The sequence below is a fragment of the Balaenoptera musculus genome, chromosome X (assembly GCF_009873245.2).
Source record: "Balaenoptera musculus isolate JJ_BM4_2016_0621 chromosome X, mBalMus1.pri.v3, whole genome shotgun sequence".
NCBI lineage: Eukaryota > Metazoa > Chordata > Mammalia > Artiodactyla > Balaenopteridae > Balaenoptera > Balaenoptera musculus.
This window is the reverse complement of record NC_045806.1, coordinates 91,646,953-91,664,876: the sequence shown is the minus strand read 5'-3', so window position 1 is coordinate 91,664,876 and position 17,924 is coordinate 91,646,953. Positions and strand designations below refer to the sequence as shown.

The following is a 17,924-nucleotide window of genomic DNA, read 5'->3' as shown; positions in this document are numbered from 1 at the left end:
ATTACACTGTCAAACTGCTATAAAAGTTTCTAAATGCTTACTCTCTATTTCTTCTAATTCCAGTGCAGACTGGTAACAAACAGTTTGTAATTCGACACTGGTCCATTGACCACACTTGGATTTGCATTGCTCTAAGGTATTATGAATTATAAAGATGTATATCTATAATCCATAAAAAGATTAATTACTGAATAAGTAAGTTACATGGGCCCTTTTGACTTTATTTTGGCTTTGTTTTACATGTTGTTTTAATAATACATTATTATTAGTCTTTGTTGTTAACTTCTGTTTCACAGTAATCCAGCCAGGATTTTATAGAAAAAATATGTCATTGCAAAAATATACTCCAGAAAACAAGGTGGTTAAAAAAGAATATGTTTAGTGAAAAGAATTACACTACAAACATGGTGCAAGTTCCCACTCCAATACCTATCAGCTACGTGACTTATTAAGTCACTTAATGTTGTTGGTTCTCATCTGTTAAATGGGGATGTGCCATAACTGACTGAAAGCTGCGGGATGAAACAGGTGACCATTCCAAGCATCCCTTCAACAATAAGACCGAATTTTATTACTGTTGAAGATTCACAGACAATTATTTTTATAAGAGAGCAAGATGCTGGCATTTTAAGACCTGTTTGATGTCATATACCAGCATGCCTTTAAACTGATTAAATTCACTTTGAGGATTAGAGAATTCCATTTAGTGGGTACAGTAGTAATGATTCCAATGCTGCCATTTCATAGTAAAAAGATTATTAAAAGGGGAGAGATATTTTATATTATTATATTTATGAAATATGATGAGATACCTAATCATGTACACAATTATAGCCCTATATGAATCACTGTCTATTGTTATATTACAGCCCAAGTAGTTTTTAATAGCTGAGTTTTCAAGATAACTAACTAGTCCTTTGAAATATGCTCCAAGAGAGCGGTTCTACAAAATAATTAAAAGAAACCAAAGACTTCAATCTGGAGAAATCTTGTTTTCCAAGTTTAAAGCTTTAAGATATGGCTTTTGGGAAAAAAAAAAGATGAATAAGGTCTGAGGATTTAATGTATAACATGGTGACTATCATTGATAATACTGTATTGTATAACTGCAACTTGCTAATAGAGTAGAACTTAAGGGTTCTCACACACAGAAAGCGGAAAATATGTGAGGTGATGGATGTGTTAACTTGATTGTGAAAATCCTTTCGCCACGTATACATATATCAAATAATCACATTGTACGTTTGAAATACATTACAATTCTATTTGTCTATTATACCTCAATAGAGCTCAAAGGTTAATAAATCAAAGGAAATATCCTATTTACAGTTTCTCAGAACCATTTTCATGAAATATCTCTTGCATCTTTTACAATGATCCTATTATATTTGAATGATATTTTCTATTTGCTCTAATATAATAAATTCTCAATATTAAAAAAGAAAAAGATAAGGCTTTTGAGAGAGAACTACAGTACCTGGTAGACCTGAAGTTCAAGAGGCAGGAAGTTACAGTTCAGCAGCAAGATGAACCACCCAAGCAGAAGCAAGTTCCAAAAAGATTCATTAGGTTAGGAAACAAAACTAACCATGTAAAGATTAGAACAAAAAGTCTACGAATAGAATTTATTAGACATTGATTCACTACTAACATATATTAGTAATTAGTAAAGAAATTTATTTTAGGCATTTGCTCAGATGCTCGTATAACATATACTATAAATGTGTTTGCCAACAGAGACACAATAAAATATTTACATTCACAAACAGTAATACTTTTTGATGAAGATCAGCTTTACACTCTTGTTTATCTCTGATCTTTATATTGCTGTGAATGATCACTTTGGAATTTAAGCTCCTAAAGGTTAGTTAGAATTTAAAAATAAACTTGATTTTATACTGTAACAGGTTAGGTACAGATAACTCAATAATTATTTATTAGTGCAGTCTATGATTAAGCAAACTACATGTACTAGGCAAAGATCTCTGCATTATCATTAGTAGTAGTAACAGATATTATGCTGCGTTTTTCACAGCATAGATCTTTTCCATGACTATGTCAGGAATTGGCATCCTGGTAAGATCCAGAATGAAGAAAGTCAATATAAATTCAAAGCTCTGCTGAATCTCCTTACACAATAAAAGGAATTACATGGATATATCTATAGAGGCTAAGTACATTAGAGGTGTACAATGCTCTAAATTTATTTGCAGCCAAATGGAATGAGTTTATGGGAAAAAAAAGAAAATTCCAAAAACATGCATTATCTGTGAAAACTTTACATACACACACACACACACACACACACACACAGCCCAAGGGTTTTATAGCCAAAAAAAGTTAGAAAACTACAATGTACTCTCCTTCATCTATAAAAATGACACGACTAATTCCTTGTTCCTCTGATTCACATTAGTGGTGATGAGCCTGAGCTGATTCAGCCATGCACGTGTTCCTGAGACTGGGCAAGTGTTACAACACATTTAACTCAGGTTAGGGTATTATCTGTAGACGTGGAATTGAGTATATTTAACTGACCTCTAAAAAGATGAACTAAAGCAATTATCTTCTAGTTAGTGGCCAGACCAAATAACAAGAACCAACAACTTGCATTTCTGCCTGGGTTACTAGGGCATTGGATGAAAAGCATTTTGTTTCTTGTCCCTTGGCATTTTTAAAAAATTTTATTTCCCTACTGCCAAATGAGGAATTGATATTCAACACGTCTTTAACTTATAAACATGCATTAAACTGTACAGCCTGCTTTGGAAAAGAGAATGACAAATAGTAAAGCTTAATTAAATAATAGAAAACTGGAGTCAAAAGAAAAGCCTGAAAAGCATATATTTCTGGAGAACTGACAACATAGAATACTTTGCATTAAGTTTTCTATTGCAAAATGAAACACAGCAAGTATATTTAATAAGCTTCTTATTAAAAAAAATTGGTAGTTAGAATTTCAGCCATGCAGTATAAGTCAGGTGTATCAAGATATTAGTAGTAGCCTTGCTGATCATCCTGTTATTGAGATGTACAAACAGAAATTGTGGTATTTTTGAAATGGACTAAGATAATATTCTGCTTTGGTGAGACAAATAAAATTTACTTTAAAAGTGAGTATATGTTGCTATTATCAAATATAAAATGTGGTCATCCTGTGGTAAAAAAAATTGTGATTTGAGAACATTTCTATATTAATAAGAATGCATTCAATACATTTTCATGGCAGTTGCTGTTAACTTCATTTGTTTGTTGAACCATATTAGTTAAGATCTTCAATTCTGTAGCAAAATACATATTTACAGAGGGAAGAGATGAGATTAAATTCAGCATCATTACTTTTCCCCCTGCCCATTCTATATGGACTTTATAAATATACCTATATATTCATCAGTTAAAAAGAAACAACATTAGATGAATGAAGCATCGTAGAGTATTAGCTAAATTTGAAAAGGCATAAAGCACAAATGAATGTATTTTTATTTTGTTCATATTGGTATTAACAGTGGTCTCTTTTTATTCTTGCTAAGCTGTGATTTAAGAATTCAAAATGCTTCCAAAACCTCATGCAATTCTGGTAAATAAAATAAATGACAAAACACAACAGAAATGATAAATTCATTTTAGCCATTTTGCAAAACAGCGGGCCAAGACTATAATGGCCAAACCTAAAAATTAATTGTTTTCTCTCAAGATCCCTCTGCTAGTTGGACAGATGGTTTTCTCATGAATGTTGAAGCACTTACTTTTTAACAAGCTGGTTCAAAGCAACACTGTAAGTTTTCTTATTTCTAAATCAGTAGTGACATGTTAGGGGCCACTAAAAAAAAGGTATAATGTGCCATAAAATAAATGTTTAAAATAGGACATAAGCAAAAATAACCTTTACTTTCCAGGCTTTTTATATTGTTAATCAGTGTTTCTAGATTTTTAGCATAATAACTAACAAAATACCTATTGGCATGTAAGGTCAGAAAATATATTCCATTGTTTCAAAGTCAATGTATGTATATCTGAACGGTGTGTTTAAGTCATCCGATGTATTCATGTGAAGTAAGGAATGATTAAATGTTCCATATTTGTTTTAATTTCATATATTATTATAGTGATTTGCAATAACATAATCTTGGCCCAAGTGTGGCCCTTACTATGCCAGCCTAGATTAAGATAAAAATAATTCACATCACCAGATGGCTCAGAATCCACAAACTCAAGTAAGCTCTCACACAAACATAGAGGAATCATATGATTCTCTATTAGGTTACAAGCTGACAAAACTTTTCTGAGTATTCATATTTTAAAAAAACCTTAGCGTGCTTATGAGTTGCAAAGTAAATGCTGATTTATGGGCAAAAGAAGAGAAAATTCAAGTAAACTCACTTGTTTTATTTAAAAAATTGAGAATGCCTAAGAAATATTTTTCAAAGAACTTTTTTAACCCTAGTTCTCATGTGCTAAGAAATGTTATGAGGTTCCACAAAGGTCTATTAATGCCATATAGCTACTCAGGTCTGAAATGATTAGCACTAGAAGGTCTGGGATTCCAAGGCTATGACTAGCTCAATGATTATAAGCCACGGCAACACACTGCAATTGTTAAATTGCACTATTGTTAATAGATCAATTTTAAATTAACAGGGAGGGGAAATATCAGGGATTAAAGTAGCTCTTATGTTGTGATCTGTGCTCTTTCACTTTTACATAATTATATAAGTGGACATGTTAACTCTCAAATCTGTTTTCTGGAAGACTGTTACATAGGTTACACTTTATTGAGGGGCTAATCAACCTCTACATAATTAGTGCTACAAAATGCACATTTACTCCAATCTTACCAGGTTGACCTATTGGTCCAGGAATTCCTGGTGGCCCTGGTGGTCCCTGAACACCTGTTCCTGGCAGCCCAGGAGGTCCCATTGCCCCAGGTTGTCCATTTGGTCCAATGTCACCTTTAAGGAATAAATATAGTTTAGATATTAAAAACAACAATAGCTGAGTCACTAGCCTTTAGCATTGGTTCACAAAGTTATAATTACAATGATTTTGTAGTATGTTTTATCATATGTTTGCTAAATATCAAGTTTCAGAATCAGTTATGTCATATCCAGAAAATTTCTACTTGAATTCTCATTGAAAATGCAGTATATTTGCAGACAAATCTGGGGAGAATTGACTGTCTCTTCCCATCTACACATACGATTTATCAACCAATTAATTCTACCCTTTTTCAAGTTGTTAATAATAGAGTTTTAATTTTCCCCACAAATACATTAGGCACATTTTGTTTTATTAATTTCTAGATATGATATAGATTTTTTGCAAATTATACTTTCTTATTTATTTCAATATTTACAAACACACCATTCTATTTGTCACAATGATATTTTGCACGTTATTTCTGCTACCTGGAACATCCTTCCCTAAAGATTCAGTTCAAATGTCACCTTGTATATGAAGCTTCCCAAGGCACCTTAGATGCGGTCCTGAACAAAAGTAACATATGAGGTAAACTGAATGCTTCCAAAGTCATCATTTTTTTCTTTTTTGTTTAATGATTCCAATGTTCAGTCTTAAGCACATTTTCTTCCTCATATAGTTCTTTCCTGATGAATATTAGCCTTATTAATTTATTATTGGTCACTATGTTGCCTTGAAAATGTTGTACCAATTTCTCCTATAGTTTAGTCACTAAGTTCTGATACCCAGCCACTGGTGTAAGTATATCTGGTGGGTGAACTTTTATTGTGATCTGCTTGCTGTGTCTATTGGTCCAAAACATTACTGATACATATTCATAAAAGTTCCTGTTGAGATAAACACTATCATGGTGATGCCACCTAGATTTTCTTATAGTAGACAACAATCTCTGAGATCTTCAAGAGCGGAGTCTATGCCTTTGTGTTTCTAACGATTCAAGTAGTAATAGACACAGAATAAGAACATAATGAATGTTTGAGGAATAAAGGAATTACGTGGCAGAAAGCCCCAAATTCTTTTTTTTCTAGCACCTTAGGAACTGTACTGAGGTTTTAATATTTGAGAATGATTCCTATTAGGATATGGGGATCCTATACTTCCTTTCAAAGGTTAGGCAAATGCTTGATAAAGAGCTGATGTTTAAAATGGGCTTCAACCACTTTCTTCCCAACCTCTGTCTCAAGGATATTTTCATAAACAAAGTATAATGAGTGAGTAATTTCCATATGGAGATTGTTTGCCACATAGCTTATCTTTTGAAATGTTTCTATCTGCAAGTTTTGGGGGTCACAGGTTTAAGCTGGGGGAGGTAACTGATGGGAAACACTATCTGTAACTTTGAGTGTTACAGTTTATAGCCGGCCAGAATTGTGTACTCAAAGACAGGAAGGTATTTTTAAAAGTGCTTATCTGAGAACAATTTGTATTGGGTTAGTTTGGGGCTCTTGCTGGCAGAATATAGCCTGGTTAAATTTGGCTATGCTGTTTTATTGCTTTAATAGGAATCAATCCAACATGTTTCAGAAGCATGGGGTTCTTCAGATTATTTTCTGGGGGCCAAAACGTTGACCAGGAGAGTCTAGTTCCTTGCAAACCAGAAAGGAAAAAAAAAACAACTGCCAAACCAGTTAGACTAATTCTATTCATATATATATAATTAGGGAAATCAAAATCAAGGGGATAGAAGAAACCAATAAAGAAATGAGCAAAGGACATGAGCAGTTTACAGGAAAAAATATGTATGTCCTTTAAACATATGAAAAGATGGTCAATTTCCCCCATAATAATGGAAATACAAATTTTAAACTACCCTGAGAGTAAAGGAAAAGGACCTAGTATATCCAAAGAAATTTTTAAAAAAGAACAAAGTTGGAGAACTTACATTACCTGACATCAAGTCTTACTGCAAAGCTACTGTAATATAAACAGTTGGTAGGAACTTAAGGGTAGTAAGATAGATAAGCAGAACTGACAGCACAGAAATACACCCACACATAAACAGCCATTTGATTTTTGACACAGACACCAAAATAATCCAATGAGGAGGGAGCTATTTTAAATAAATGATGCTAAGCAAAAATTATTTGAAATGGATGATAGTCTCCAACATAAAAGCTAAAACTATAAAATTTACAAAATAAAAAAGAATATATTTGCAACTTTGGAAAAGGGAAAGTTTTTTTAGATAAAACACAGAAAATAATAATCAAATAAGAAAAAAATTGATAAATGAAAAATCAATAAAATTAAAACTTTTGCTCATCAAAATACACTAGGCAAGCCAGATAGGGATAAAATACTCATAAACATGTATTTGACAAAGAACCAGTATGCAGGATACGTAAAGGTCACTTCCAACTTAACAATAAAAAGAGAAACAACCCATATTTTAAAGTGGGAAAAATATCTGAATATGTAAATAATTCACCAGTACATGTAAAAGAGCTCAACATCATAAGTCATCAGGGAAATGCAAACTAAAACCAAAATACGTTACCTACATACCTACTAAAATTCAAAAATGAAAAGACTGATAAAACCAAATGTTGGAGAGAATGTGGAACAACTGAAACTTTCATACCGTATTGGTTAGAAAATGATACAACCATTTTGGGAAAAGGTCTAGTAATTTCTTTTTTCTATTATTGAGTTATAGTTGATTTACAATATTATATAAGTTTCAGGTGCACAACATAGTGATTCACAATTTTAAAGGTTATACTCCATTTATAGTTATTATAAAATATTGGCTCTATTCTCCCTGTGCTGTACAATATATCCTTGTAGCTTATTTATTTTATAGTACATAGTAGTTTGTACCTCTTAATCCCCTACTCTATCTTACCCCTGCCCCTTCCCTCTCCTACCCCTGCCCCTTCCCTCTCCCCACCGGTAACCACTAGTTTGTTCTCTATTTCTGTGAGACTGTTTCCTGTTTGTTATATTCACTATTTTGTCTTATTTTTTAGATTCTACATATAAGTTCTATCATACAGTATTTGTCTTTCTCTGTCTGACTTATTTCACTAAGCATAACACCCTCCAAGTCCATTCATGTTGTTGCAAATGGCACAATTTCATTCCTTTTTATGGTTGAGTAATATTCCATTGTATATCTGTGCCACATCTTCTTTATCCATTCATCTGCTGATGGGCATTTAGGTTGCTTTCATGACCTGGCTATTGTAAATAGTGCTGCAATGAACTTTGGGGTGCATGTGTCATTTTAAAGCCTTTTTTTTTTTTTTTTAAATTAATTTATTTTTTTTATTTATTTATTTTTTTGCATGTGTCATTTTGAATTGTGGTTTTCTCTGGATATATGCCCAGGAGTGGGATCGCTGGATCATATGGTAGTTCTACTTTTAGTTTTTTGAGAAACTTCCATACTGTTTTCTACAGTGGGCGTACCAATTTACATTCCTACCAACGATGTACAAGGGTTCCCTGAAAAAGGTCTAGTAGTGTCTTATACAACTAACATGCACCTGTCTTATGACCCAACAATTCTACTCTTAGGTATTTACTCAAGCATAATGAAAGCACATATCCATTAAAAAAAGTTGTAAAAGAATGTTCTTAAGAGTTTCACTCATAATAGCCAAACACTTTGACACAGTCCAGGTGTCCATCAACAGAGAATGGATAAACAAACTTTGGTATACTTATAAAATGAAATGCTCATTAAAAAAAATAAAGGACTACTGATAAACACAACAACATGAATGAATCTCAAAAACAGTAATCTGAGTGAAGGAAGCCTTACAAAGAAAGTACACGCTGTATAATTCCAAAGGATTTCTAGAACAGGTAGAATTAATTTTTGATGAAAAAAATCATTACTGTATGGTTGCCACTGTGGATGTTGGGGTTAGGACTGAGGAAAGGGGCAAAAGGGAAATTTCTGGGATCATATCTTGATAGGGGTTTGGTTAAACAGGAGTATGCATCTGTTAAAATCCAGAAAATGTACCCTTAAGATTTGCACATTTCATTTTTTTTTAACATCTTTATTGGAGTATAACTGCTTTACAATGGTGTGTTAGTTTCTGCTTTATAACAAAATGAATCAGTTATACATATACATATATCCCCAAATCTCTTCCCTCTTGCATCTCCCTCCCACCCTCCCTATCCCACCCCTCCAGGTGGTCACAAAGCACCGAGCTGATCTCCCTGTGCTATGTGGCTGCTTCCCACTAGCTATCTATTTTACATTTGGTAGTGTATCAAAAGAAAAAGAACAACCATAGACATGCATGCTGCAGTATTTAGGGAGAAGTGCATTGCAATTGTAATTTACTTTGAAATGCATTAAAAATAAGTCAATGAAAGGAGAAAGGGATGAATAAATATGTGACAAATCATGCATAGTAAAATGTTGATAGTAGAATATCAATGGTGGGTATACAGTAGTCACTGTAAAATTCTTTCTACTTTGCTATATATAAAAAAATTTTAAAAATTAAATGTTGGCAGAGAGATAAAATGTGAATTGTAGAATCTAGGTGGTAGATAGATGGGTTTTCACTGTACAATTCTTGTTAATTTTTCTGAGTTTGAGATTTTTCACAATAAAATATTTAAAAAACTATACTGAGATACCTACTTGTTTCCAACAGTTTGGCAAAAATCCAAGAGTTTATCAACATACTCATTTAGCAAGGCTGTGGGGAAACAAGCACACACATACATTTTTGGGGGGAGTGTAAAAAGGTACAAATGGAGAGGAATCAGTCAATATCTAGAAATGCATTTGCCCTTCCATTCAGAGAACCCATTTTTATTACTCTATTCTAACATTACACCTGTACACACATGAAATAACATGTATGCAAGATTATTCAGTGTGGCATTATTTCTAATAAGAAAATATTGCCAAAAACACAGTCTAGCAACTAGCAACTGGTAGAATAAACCATGGCATACCCAAGCAATTCAATACTAGGCAACTATTTTTAAAAAATCACAATCTCTATGTACTAACATGGAGGATTCTCTAGAATATAAAGTTAAATGAAATAAGTAAAGTGCAAAAGGTAGTACTCTATCTTTTGAGAAAGGTAGAAAATAAAAATATATATATTCTTCTTTAGCACAGGGAGATCAGCTCGGTGCTTTGTGACCACCTAGAGGGGTGGGATAGGGAGGGTGGGAGGGAGATGCAAGAGGGAGGAGATATGGGGATATATGTATATGTATAGCTGATTCACTTTGTTATAAAACAGAAACTAACACACCATTGTAAAGCAATTATACTCCAATAAAGATGTTAAACTATATATATGTATATATATATATATTCTTATTGGCTTGTATTTGTATGAAGGAACACCAGAAGGATAAATAAGTAACTAAAAAATGGCTACATGTGGGATGGGGAGGCACATAGTGGATGGATATGGGGTAAAGGGAAGACTTTTACAAAAGTGTTACTTCAATACATATATGATTGTATCATCTATACAATGAAATAAAACACAACATATACCAATGGAGGATTAAAAACAAAAAGCCATGATAGAGTGGCAGCATGGGCTTTCTAGTTAATTGGGATTATCACCCATAAACTGTCACAACAGTTTCAATTTCCATAAATTTAAAAGCAAATTGAGAAGTAGCAACAGCCTCCATACCTTTTGGTCCAGGTAGCCCATCCAAGCCAGCTTGTCCTGGAGGACCTTGAGGTCCTGGGAAACCACGATCCCCTTTTGGACCAAGTATTCCTTTGAAACCTGGGAGTCCTGGAGGCCCAGGTGGCCCAGGTAGCCCAAATCCTGGTTCTCCCTTGAGCATACACATGATAAAACACAACAAAAACTCCCATGACTTTCTTGGTGTTTACTGTTTACTATAGAGAATTTAAAGCAGAAAATACAAGGTAATATCCCCGCCCCCCCCCGCCATGGTAAAGGGAGTAGGATAATTAAATGAAAAGTAATTGGTATGCAGGACAGAACATCTGGAAGGAGAGGAAACTGGGCTTAGTAAAACAAATTGAATTATTCGGTCTGGTTTCAGGACAAGAAAGAAATAACTGAGACAGCATGAGATTAAAGAACCAAAGTGATGAAATGTGATTACAGACTGGGTACTGTATTAGATGATTATTTTAAATTTGACCAAGTATGATAACAGAATTGTGGGTTTTCTATATAATGTGTTTACTTAGAGATGAATACTGAAGTATAGATATTTACAGGTGAAATGACACAATATTGAGATTTGGGTTCAAATACTTCAGCAAAGAAAAAAAGCGTAGATGAAGCAAATATGATAAAATCTTGATAATTTGGAATCTGAGTGATAGATATATGAAAGTTCACTGTATTATTCCTTTTACTTTTGCGTTCATTTGAAAAGGTTAATAATAAAATAAAAACAATCAATAGAGAAGTGATTTCTCACGAGAACTGTGGCCCTGGTCAATTTTTCTTCCCATGGAAAAAAGTTATTGATAGTAATCATAAAAACACAGGAAGTTTAAATTAATTAAGCACAGAGAAAATACAGGAACAGTTAGGATAATTACGTACCATGGCAGTTTGCTGAAGACTGACTAAGGAAAATTTTAGATTAGCTAAAATGTAGTAAGAGGAATAGAAACCAACTCAAACATAGTACCATTATTAGTACTAAGTCGATAGCAGTGATTTGCATTATGTATCTGGGATGGAATTGGGACAGAGGGGAAAAGTATGAGAAGTACTTGACATGATATTCAACACCATTTCAACCAAACATCACACAGACATGGACAGAGATTAAATGGAATGATGGTACTACAGAAAAGCACAGGGGAAGCTCATGATTGTATTCTCTCATCTCATCTCATCATATAACCAGTCACTCTAAACAGGTTCAGAAACTTCTTTTTTTTTTCCTTCAAATTTGACCCCTTGGACTATTAAAGAGTGTTTGGAATTAAATATTTTTAAATAAAAATACAATAAGTTAAGTTTTATTTATACAGTGAAGACTTGGGATGATGTCTAAATCAAAATAGAGAAGGCTAAGGAAGGTAGGGGGAATAGAAAAAGAAGAAAAAGTAAATTAAAATGTCTCAGACCTTTAGTCCTGGAAAGCCTGGTGGCCCAGAAGGACCTTCTAGACCAATTCTTCCAGGTGTCCCAGGTGCTCCTGGAGGTCCTGGAATTCCAGGAAAACCTGTAAAATTAGAAGTCATTTTTTAATCTCCAAAGAGAAGACACTGTAAGAAAGATACCCAAACTCCCAAACTCACATTTTCACCCTATTCAATCATGCTTAGTGACTACAGTAAGATGGTAAAACCACAATGACATTCTAGATGACTACTTCAGACTAAGCCTTACAGACACCAGATATTCTCTCTCAATCACCATATGGTTCCCTATTATTGTCATATAGGACTAATGTGTGTGGAAGATATGCTTTTCTAAGGAAAATCAAAGCTATTACCAATGAGATAGAACTAAAATTAAGGAATGAATCCAACACAAAAATGCAGAGAAACTTTTCTTCTGCTTACATCTGGATACAGTATGATAAAAGACCTACTACATAATTCTGGAAGTGAGCTAAAAACAATTGCAGAAAATAAATAAGGAACCATAAGCTTTAAATGACACATTAAACAAGATGGACTTAATTGATATTTAGAGGACATTCCATCCAAAAACAACAGAATACACTTTCCTCTCAAGTGCTTGTGGAACATTCTCCAGGATAGATCATATCTTGGGTCACAAATCAAGCTTCGGTAAATTTAAGAAAATTGAAATCGTACCAAGTATCTTTTCCAACCACAACACTATGAGACTAGATATCAATTACAGGAAAAAAATCTGTAAAAAAAACAAACACATGGAGGCTAAACAATACACTACTAAATAACCAAGAGATCACTAAAGAAATCAAAGAGGAAATTAAAAAATACCTAGAAACAAATGACAATGAAAACACGATGACCCAAAACCTATGGGATGCAGCAAAAGTACCTATAAGAGGGAAGTATATAGCAATACAATCCTACCTCAAGAAACAAGAAAAATCTCAAATAAACAACCTAACATTACATCTAAAGCAATTAGAGAAAGAAGAACAAAAAACCCAAAGTTAGCAGAAGATAAGAAATCATAAAGATCAGATCAGAAATAAATGAAAAAGAAATGAAGGACACAATAGAAAAGATCAATAAAACTAAAAGCCAGTTCTTAGAGAAGATAAACAAAATTGACAAACCATTAGCCAGACTCATCAAGAAAAAAAGGGAGAAGACTCAAATCAATAGAATTAGAAATGAAAAAGGAGAATCAACAACTGACTGCAGAAATACAGAGGATCATGAGAGATTACTACAAGCAACTCTATGCCAATAAAATGGACAACCTGGAAGAAATGGACAAATTCTTAGAAAGGCACAACCTTCCGAGACTGAACCAGGAAGAAATAGAAAATATAAACAGACCAGTCACAAGCACTGAAATTGAGACTGTGATTAAAAATCTTCCCACAAAAAAAAGCCCAGGACCAGATGGCTTCACAGGAGAATTCTTTCAAACATTTAGAAAAGAGCTAACACCTATCCTTCTCAAACTCTTTCAAAATATAACAGAGGGAGGAACCCTCCCAAACTCATTTTAAGAGGCCACCATCACCCTGATACCAAAACTAGACCAAGATGTCACAAAGAAAGAAAACTACAGGCCAATATCACTGATGAACATAGATGCAAAAATCCTCAACAAAATACTAGCAAACAGAATCCAACAGCACATTAAAAAGATCATACAACATGATGAAATGGGGTTTATCCCAGGAATGCAAGGATTCTTCAATATACACAAATCAATCTATGTGATAAACCATATTAACAAATTGAAGGAGAAAAACCATATGATCATCTCAATAGATGCAGAAAAAGCTTTTGACAAAATTCAACACCCATTTACGATAAAAACCCTCCAGAAAGTAGGCATAGAGGGAACTTACTTCAACATAATAAAGCCCATATATGACAAACCCACAGCCAACATCGTTCTCGATGGTGAAAAACTGAAACCATTGCCTCTAAGATCAGGAACAAGGTTGGCCACTCTCACCACTATTATTCAACATAGTTTTGGAAGTTTTAGCCACAGCAATCAGAGAAGAAAAAGAAATAAAAGGAAGCCAAATGGGAAAAGAAGAAGTAAAGCTGTCACTGTTTGCAGATGACATGATATTATACATAGAGAATCCTAAAGATGCTACCAGAAAACTACTAGAGCTAATCAATGAATTTGGTAAAGTAGCAGGATACAAAAGTAATGCACAGAAATCTATGGCATTCCTATACACAAATGATGAAAAATCTGAAAGAGAAATTAAGGAAATACTCCCATTTACCATTGCAACAAAAAGAATAAAACACCTAGGAATAAACCTACCTAAGGAGACAAAAGACCTGTATGCAGAAAAATATAAGACACTGATGAAAGAAATTAAAGATGATACAAACAGATGGAGAGATATACCATGCCCTTGGATTAGAAGAATCAACACTGTGAAAATGACTATACTACCCAAAGCAATCTACAGATTCAATGCAATCCCTATCAAACTACCAATGGCATTTTTCACAGAACTAGAACAAAAAATTTCACAATTTGTATGGAAACACAAAAGACCCGAATAGCAAAAGCAATCTTGAGAAAGAAAAAATGGAGCTGGAGGAATCAGACTCCCTGATTTCAGACTGTACTACAAAGCTACAGTAATGAATACAGTATGGTACTGGCACAAAAACAGAAATATAGGCCAATGGAACAGGATTGAAAGCCCAGAGGTAAACCCATGCACATATGGTCACCTTATTTTTGATAAAGGAGGCAAGAATATACAATGGAGAAAAGACAGCCTCTTCAATAAGTGGTGCTGGGAAAACTGGACAGCTACATGTAAAAGAATGAAATTAGAACACTCCCTAACACCATACACAAAAATAAACTCAAAATGGATTAAAGACCTAAAGGTCAGGCCAGACACTATAAAACTCTTAGAGGAAAGCATAGGCAGAACCCTCTATGACATAAATCACAGCAAGATCCTTTTTGACCCACCTCCTAGAGAAATGGAAATAAAAACAAAAATAAACAAATGGGACCTAATGAAACTTAAATGCTTTTGCACAGCAAAGGAAACCATAAAGAAGACGAAAAGACAACCCTCAGAATGGGAGAAAATATTTGCAAATGAAGCAACTGACAAAGGATTAATCTCCAAAATTTATAAGACTCTCATGCAGCTCAATATCAAAAAAACAAACAACCCAATCCAAAAATGGGCAGAAGACCTAAATAGACATTTCTCCAAAGAAGATATACAGATTCCCAACAAACACATGAAAGGATGCTCAACATCACTAATCATTAGAGAAATGAAAATCAAAACGACAATGAGGTATCACCTCACATCAGTCAGAATGGCCATCATCAAAAACTCTACAAACAATAAGTGCTGGAGAGGGTGTGGAGAAAAGGGAACACTCTTGCACTGTTGGTGGGAAGGTAAATTGACACACCCACTAGGGAGAACAGTATGGAGGTTCCTAAAAAAACTAAAAATAGAACTACCATATGACCCAGCAATCCCACTACTGGGCATATACCCTGAGAAAACCATAATTCAAAAAGAGTCATGTACCACAATGTTCATTGCAGCACCATTTACAATAGCCAGGACATGGAAGCAACCTAAATGTCCATCGACAGATGAATGGATAAAGATGTGGCACATATATACAATGGAATATTACTCAGCCATAAAAAGAAACGAAATTGAGTTATTTGTAGTGAGGTGGATGGACCTAGAGTCTGTCATACAGAGTGAAGTAAGTCAGAAAGAGAAAAACAAATACCGTATGCTAACACATATATATGGAATCTAAAAAAAAAGGTTCTGAAGAACCTAGGGGCAGGACAGGAATAAAGACGCAGATGTAGAGAATGGACTTGAGGACACTGGGAGGGGGAAGGGTAAGCTGGGACGAAGTGAGAGAGTGGCATGGACATATGTACACTACCAAATGTAAAATAGATAGCTAGTGGGAAGCAGCCGCATAGCACAGGGAGATCAGCTCGGTGCTTTGTGAACCTAGAGGGGTGGAATAGGAAGGGTGGGAGGGAGGGAGATGCAAGAGGGAAGAGATATGGGGATATATGTATATGTATAGCTGATTCACTTTGTTATAAAGCAGAAACTAACACACCATTGTAAAGCAATTATACTCCAATAAAGATATGAAAAAAATTGCAGATATTATACACATATATACACAAAAAATCAAATCTGACTCTTGAAGTCATTTAGTATAAATGAGTAAGGACATGTTTAAGCACTGCTCTCAGACCAGTGCACACTCTTGCCTTTCATGAGAAAAGAAATTCTGTGAAGAATAAAGCATAACTGAAGCAACAGCCCTAAAAATTTCAGTAAATCAAGAGAATATGATTTAGGATAAAACAATACTTGGATATATGTGTGCAATAAATCTGTTTTCTGTTTAATACAATCCATTCATTTAACAAATATCTATTGAGCACTTAATATGTGCCAGGGACTTTTCTGAGCCCTGAAAATACAGTGGTGAACACAAAAGACAATAATTACTGTGATTTTTAAAGCTTGTATGTCATTTTTGCATATCTAGGATTTTGATATTTTCTTGTCTAGAATGTTTTACATAAAGACAATGAAACTATAGTACATACATGCTGTGACTTTTCCCTTACATTCTTTATTGCACATAGAAAAAAGTTGCACGAATATACTTTATCTGTTGTGTGAACTATATCAAAGAATAATATCATACTAACCAGCTAACCTACCTTGCCTGCTACCCAGTCCTACATACCTTTGGGACCAGGTGGTCCAGGAAGCCCGATTCCAGGGATACCTGGTTCTCCTTTGCTACCAGGTATACCTGGCAAGCCTGGCTGGCCTGGGAGTCCAGGTTCACCTACGGAGAAACAGCAGTTTTTTGGAAGTAGCCAAAGAAAGAAACCAACAAGTGTTGAAGACATGGTCAAATAAATTCCTCACATACCTGGAAGACCTACTTCACCATCTCTGCCTGGTTTACCAGGCAAGCCAGGCTTCCCTGGCTGTGTTATGGTCTGACCTGGATCACCTTTAGGACCTAAGAACAAGTGGGAATTAATAGTGAATGGGAAGTGTTCACTTGACTAAAGATCTCCACTAATTAAAACAAAAAAGAAAGTACTTACAATCTTCTAAAAATTCAAACTAACAAAAATCCATGAGAAAAACAATCCTATATATATTTTCAAGGAAGATACTAAACAGATGGATGAAATTTCAAAGAGAAAAGTAAATGACAGTTTTAAGGGTTTCCATGAAGATGGCATCTATAAAAATATTAGGCATCTATAAAAATATTTTCTAAATGTAGGTCAAAAGAAAAATACTTCTTTTTGGTTAACTAGTGGTACTTTAAGGTTTTATGTGTGCAAAGTCCAAGTACAACTACTTCTCATTTATTGAAATAAGAATTTGAAATAGGCTCAGGACAAAGATGGATTTCTTAAACATGACATAAAAAGCACTAACCATGAGAGAAAAGGTTGATATATTTGACTACATTCAAATTGACTTCTGTTCATTAAAGACACCATACAGAGAGTGAAAATGGCAAGCCATAGTGAATTAAGATTTTGCAAAATAAATAGCTAATAAAGAACTAATACACATAATACACACACACACACACACATATATTCCTCCCAATCAATAAGAAAAAGAAACAATCCAAAAGAAAAAATGGTCAAAACACTTGAATAGACATTTCACAAACAGAAATTCAAATGGTCAACAAACACATGAAAAGGTGGTAAACATTGATATAATCAGAGAAATATAAAATAAAACTGCCATGAGATATATCACACTCAACAGACTGGCAAAAA

The 17,924-nt window shown here is 34.1% G+C and overlaps 1 protein-coding gene across 3 annotated transcripts in view; it reads right to left on the bottom strand.

Moving 5' to 3' along the window:
* COL4A5 (collagen type IV alpha 5 chain) overlaps positions 1–17,924 on the bottom strand; it is a 238,244-nt gene that overhangs the window by 55,642 nt on the left and 164,678 nt on the right. For 2 of the 3 annotated variants that reach the window (XM_036840905.1, XM_036840906.1), the window contains exons 26-30: positions 17,045–17,137; positions 16,853–16,957; positions 12,047–12,144; positions 10,614–10,764; positions 4,836–4,949 (exon numbers count right to left, since the gene is read on the bottom strand). In XM_036840905.1, the coding sequence (XP_036696800.1) occupies positions 4,836–4,949; positions 10,614–10,764; positions 12,047–12,144; positions 16,853–16,957; positions 17,045–17,137 (561 nt within the window). Of the gene's footprint in view, positions 1–1,477; positions 1,487–4,835; positions 4,950–10,613; positions 10,765–12,046; positions 12,145–16,852; positions 16,958–17,044; positions 17,138–17,924 lie in introns of all 3 variants that reach the window. The other variant, XM_036840904.1, reaches the window with a different exon arrangement.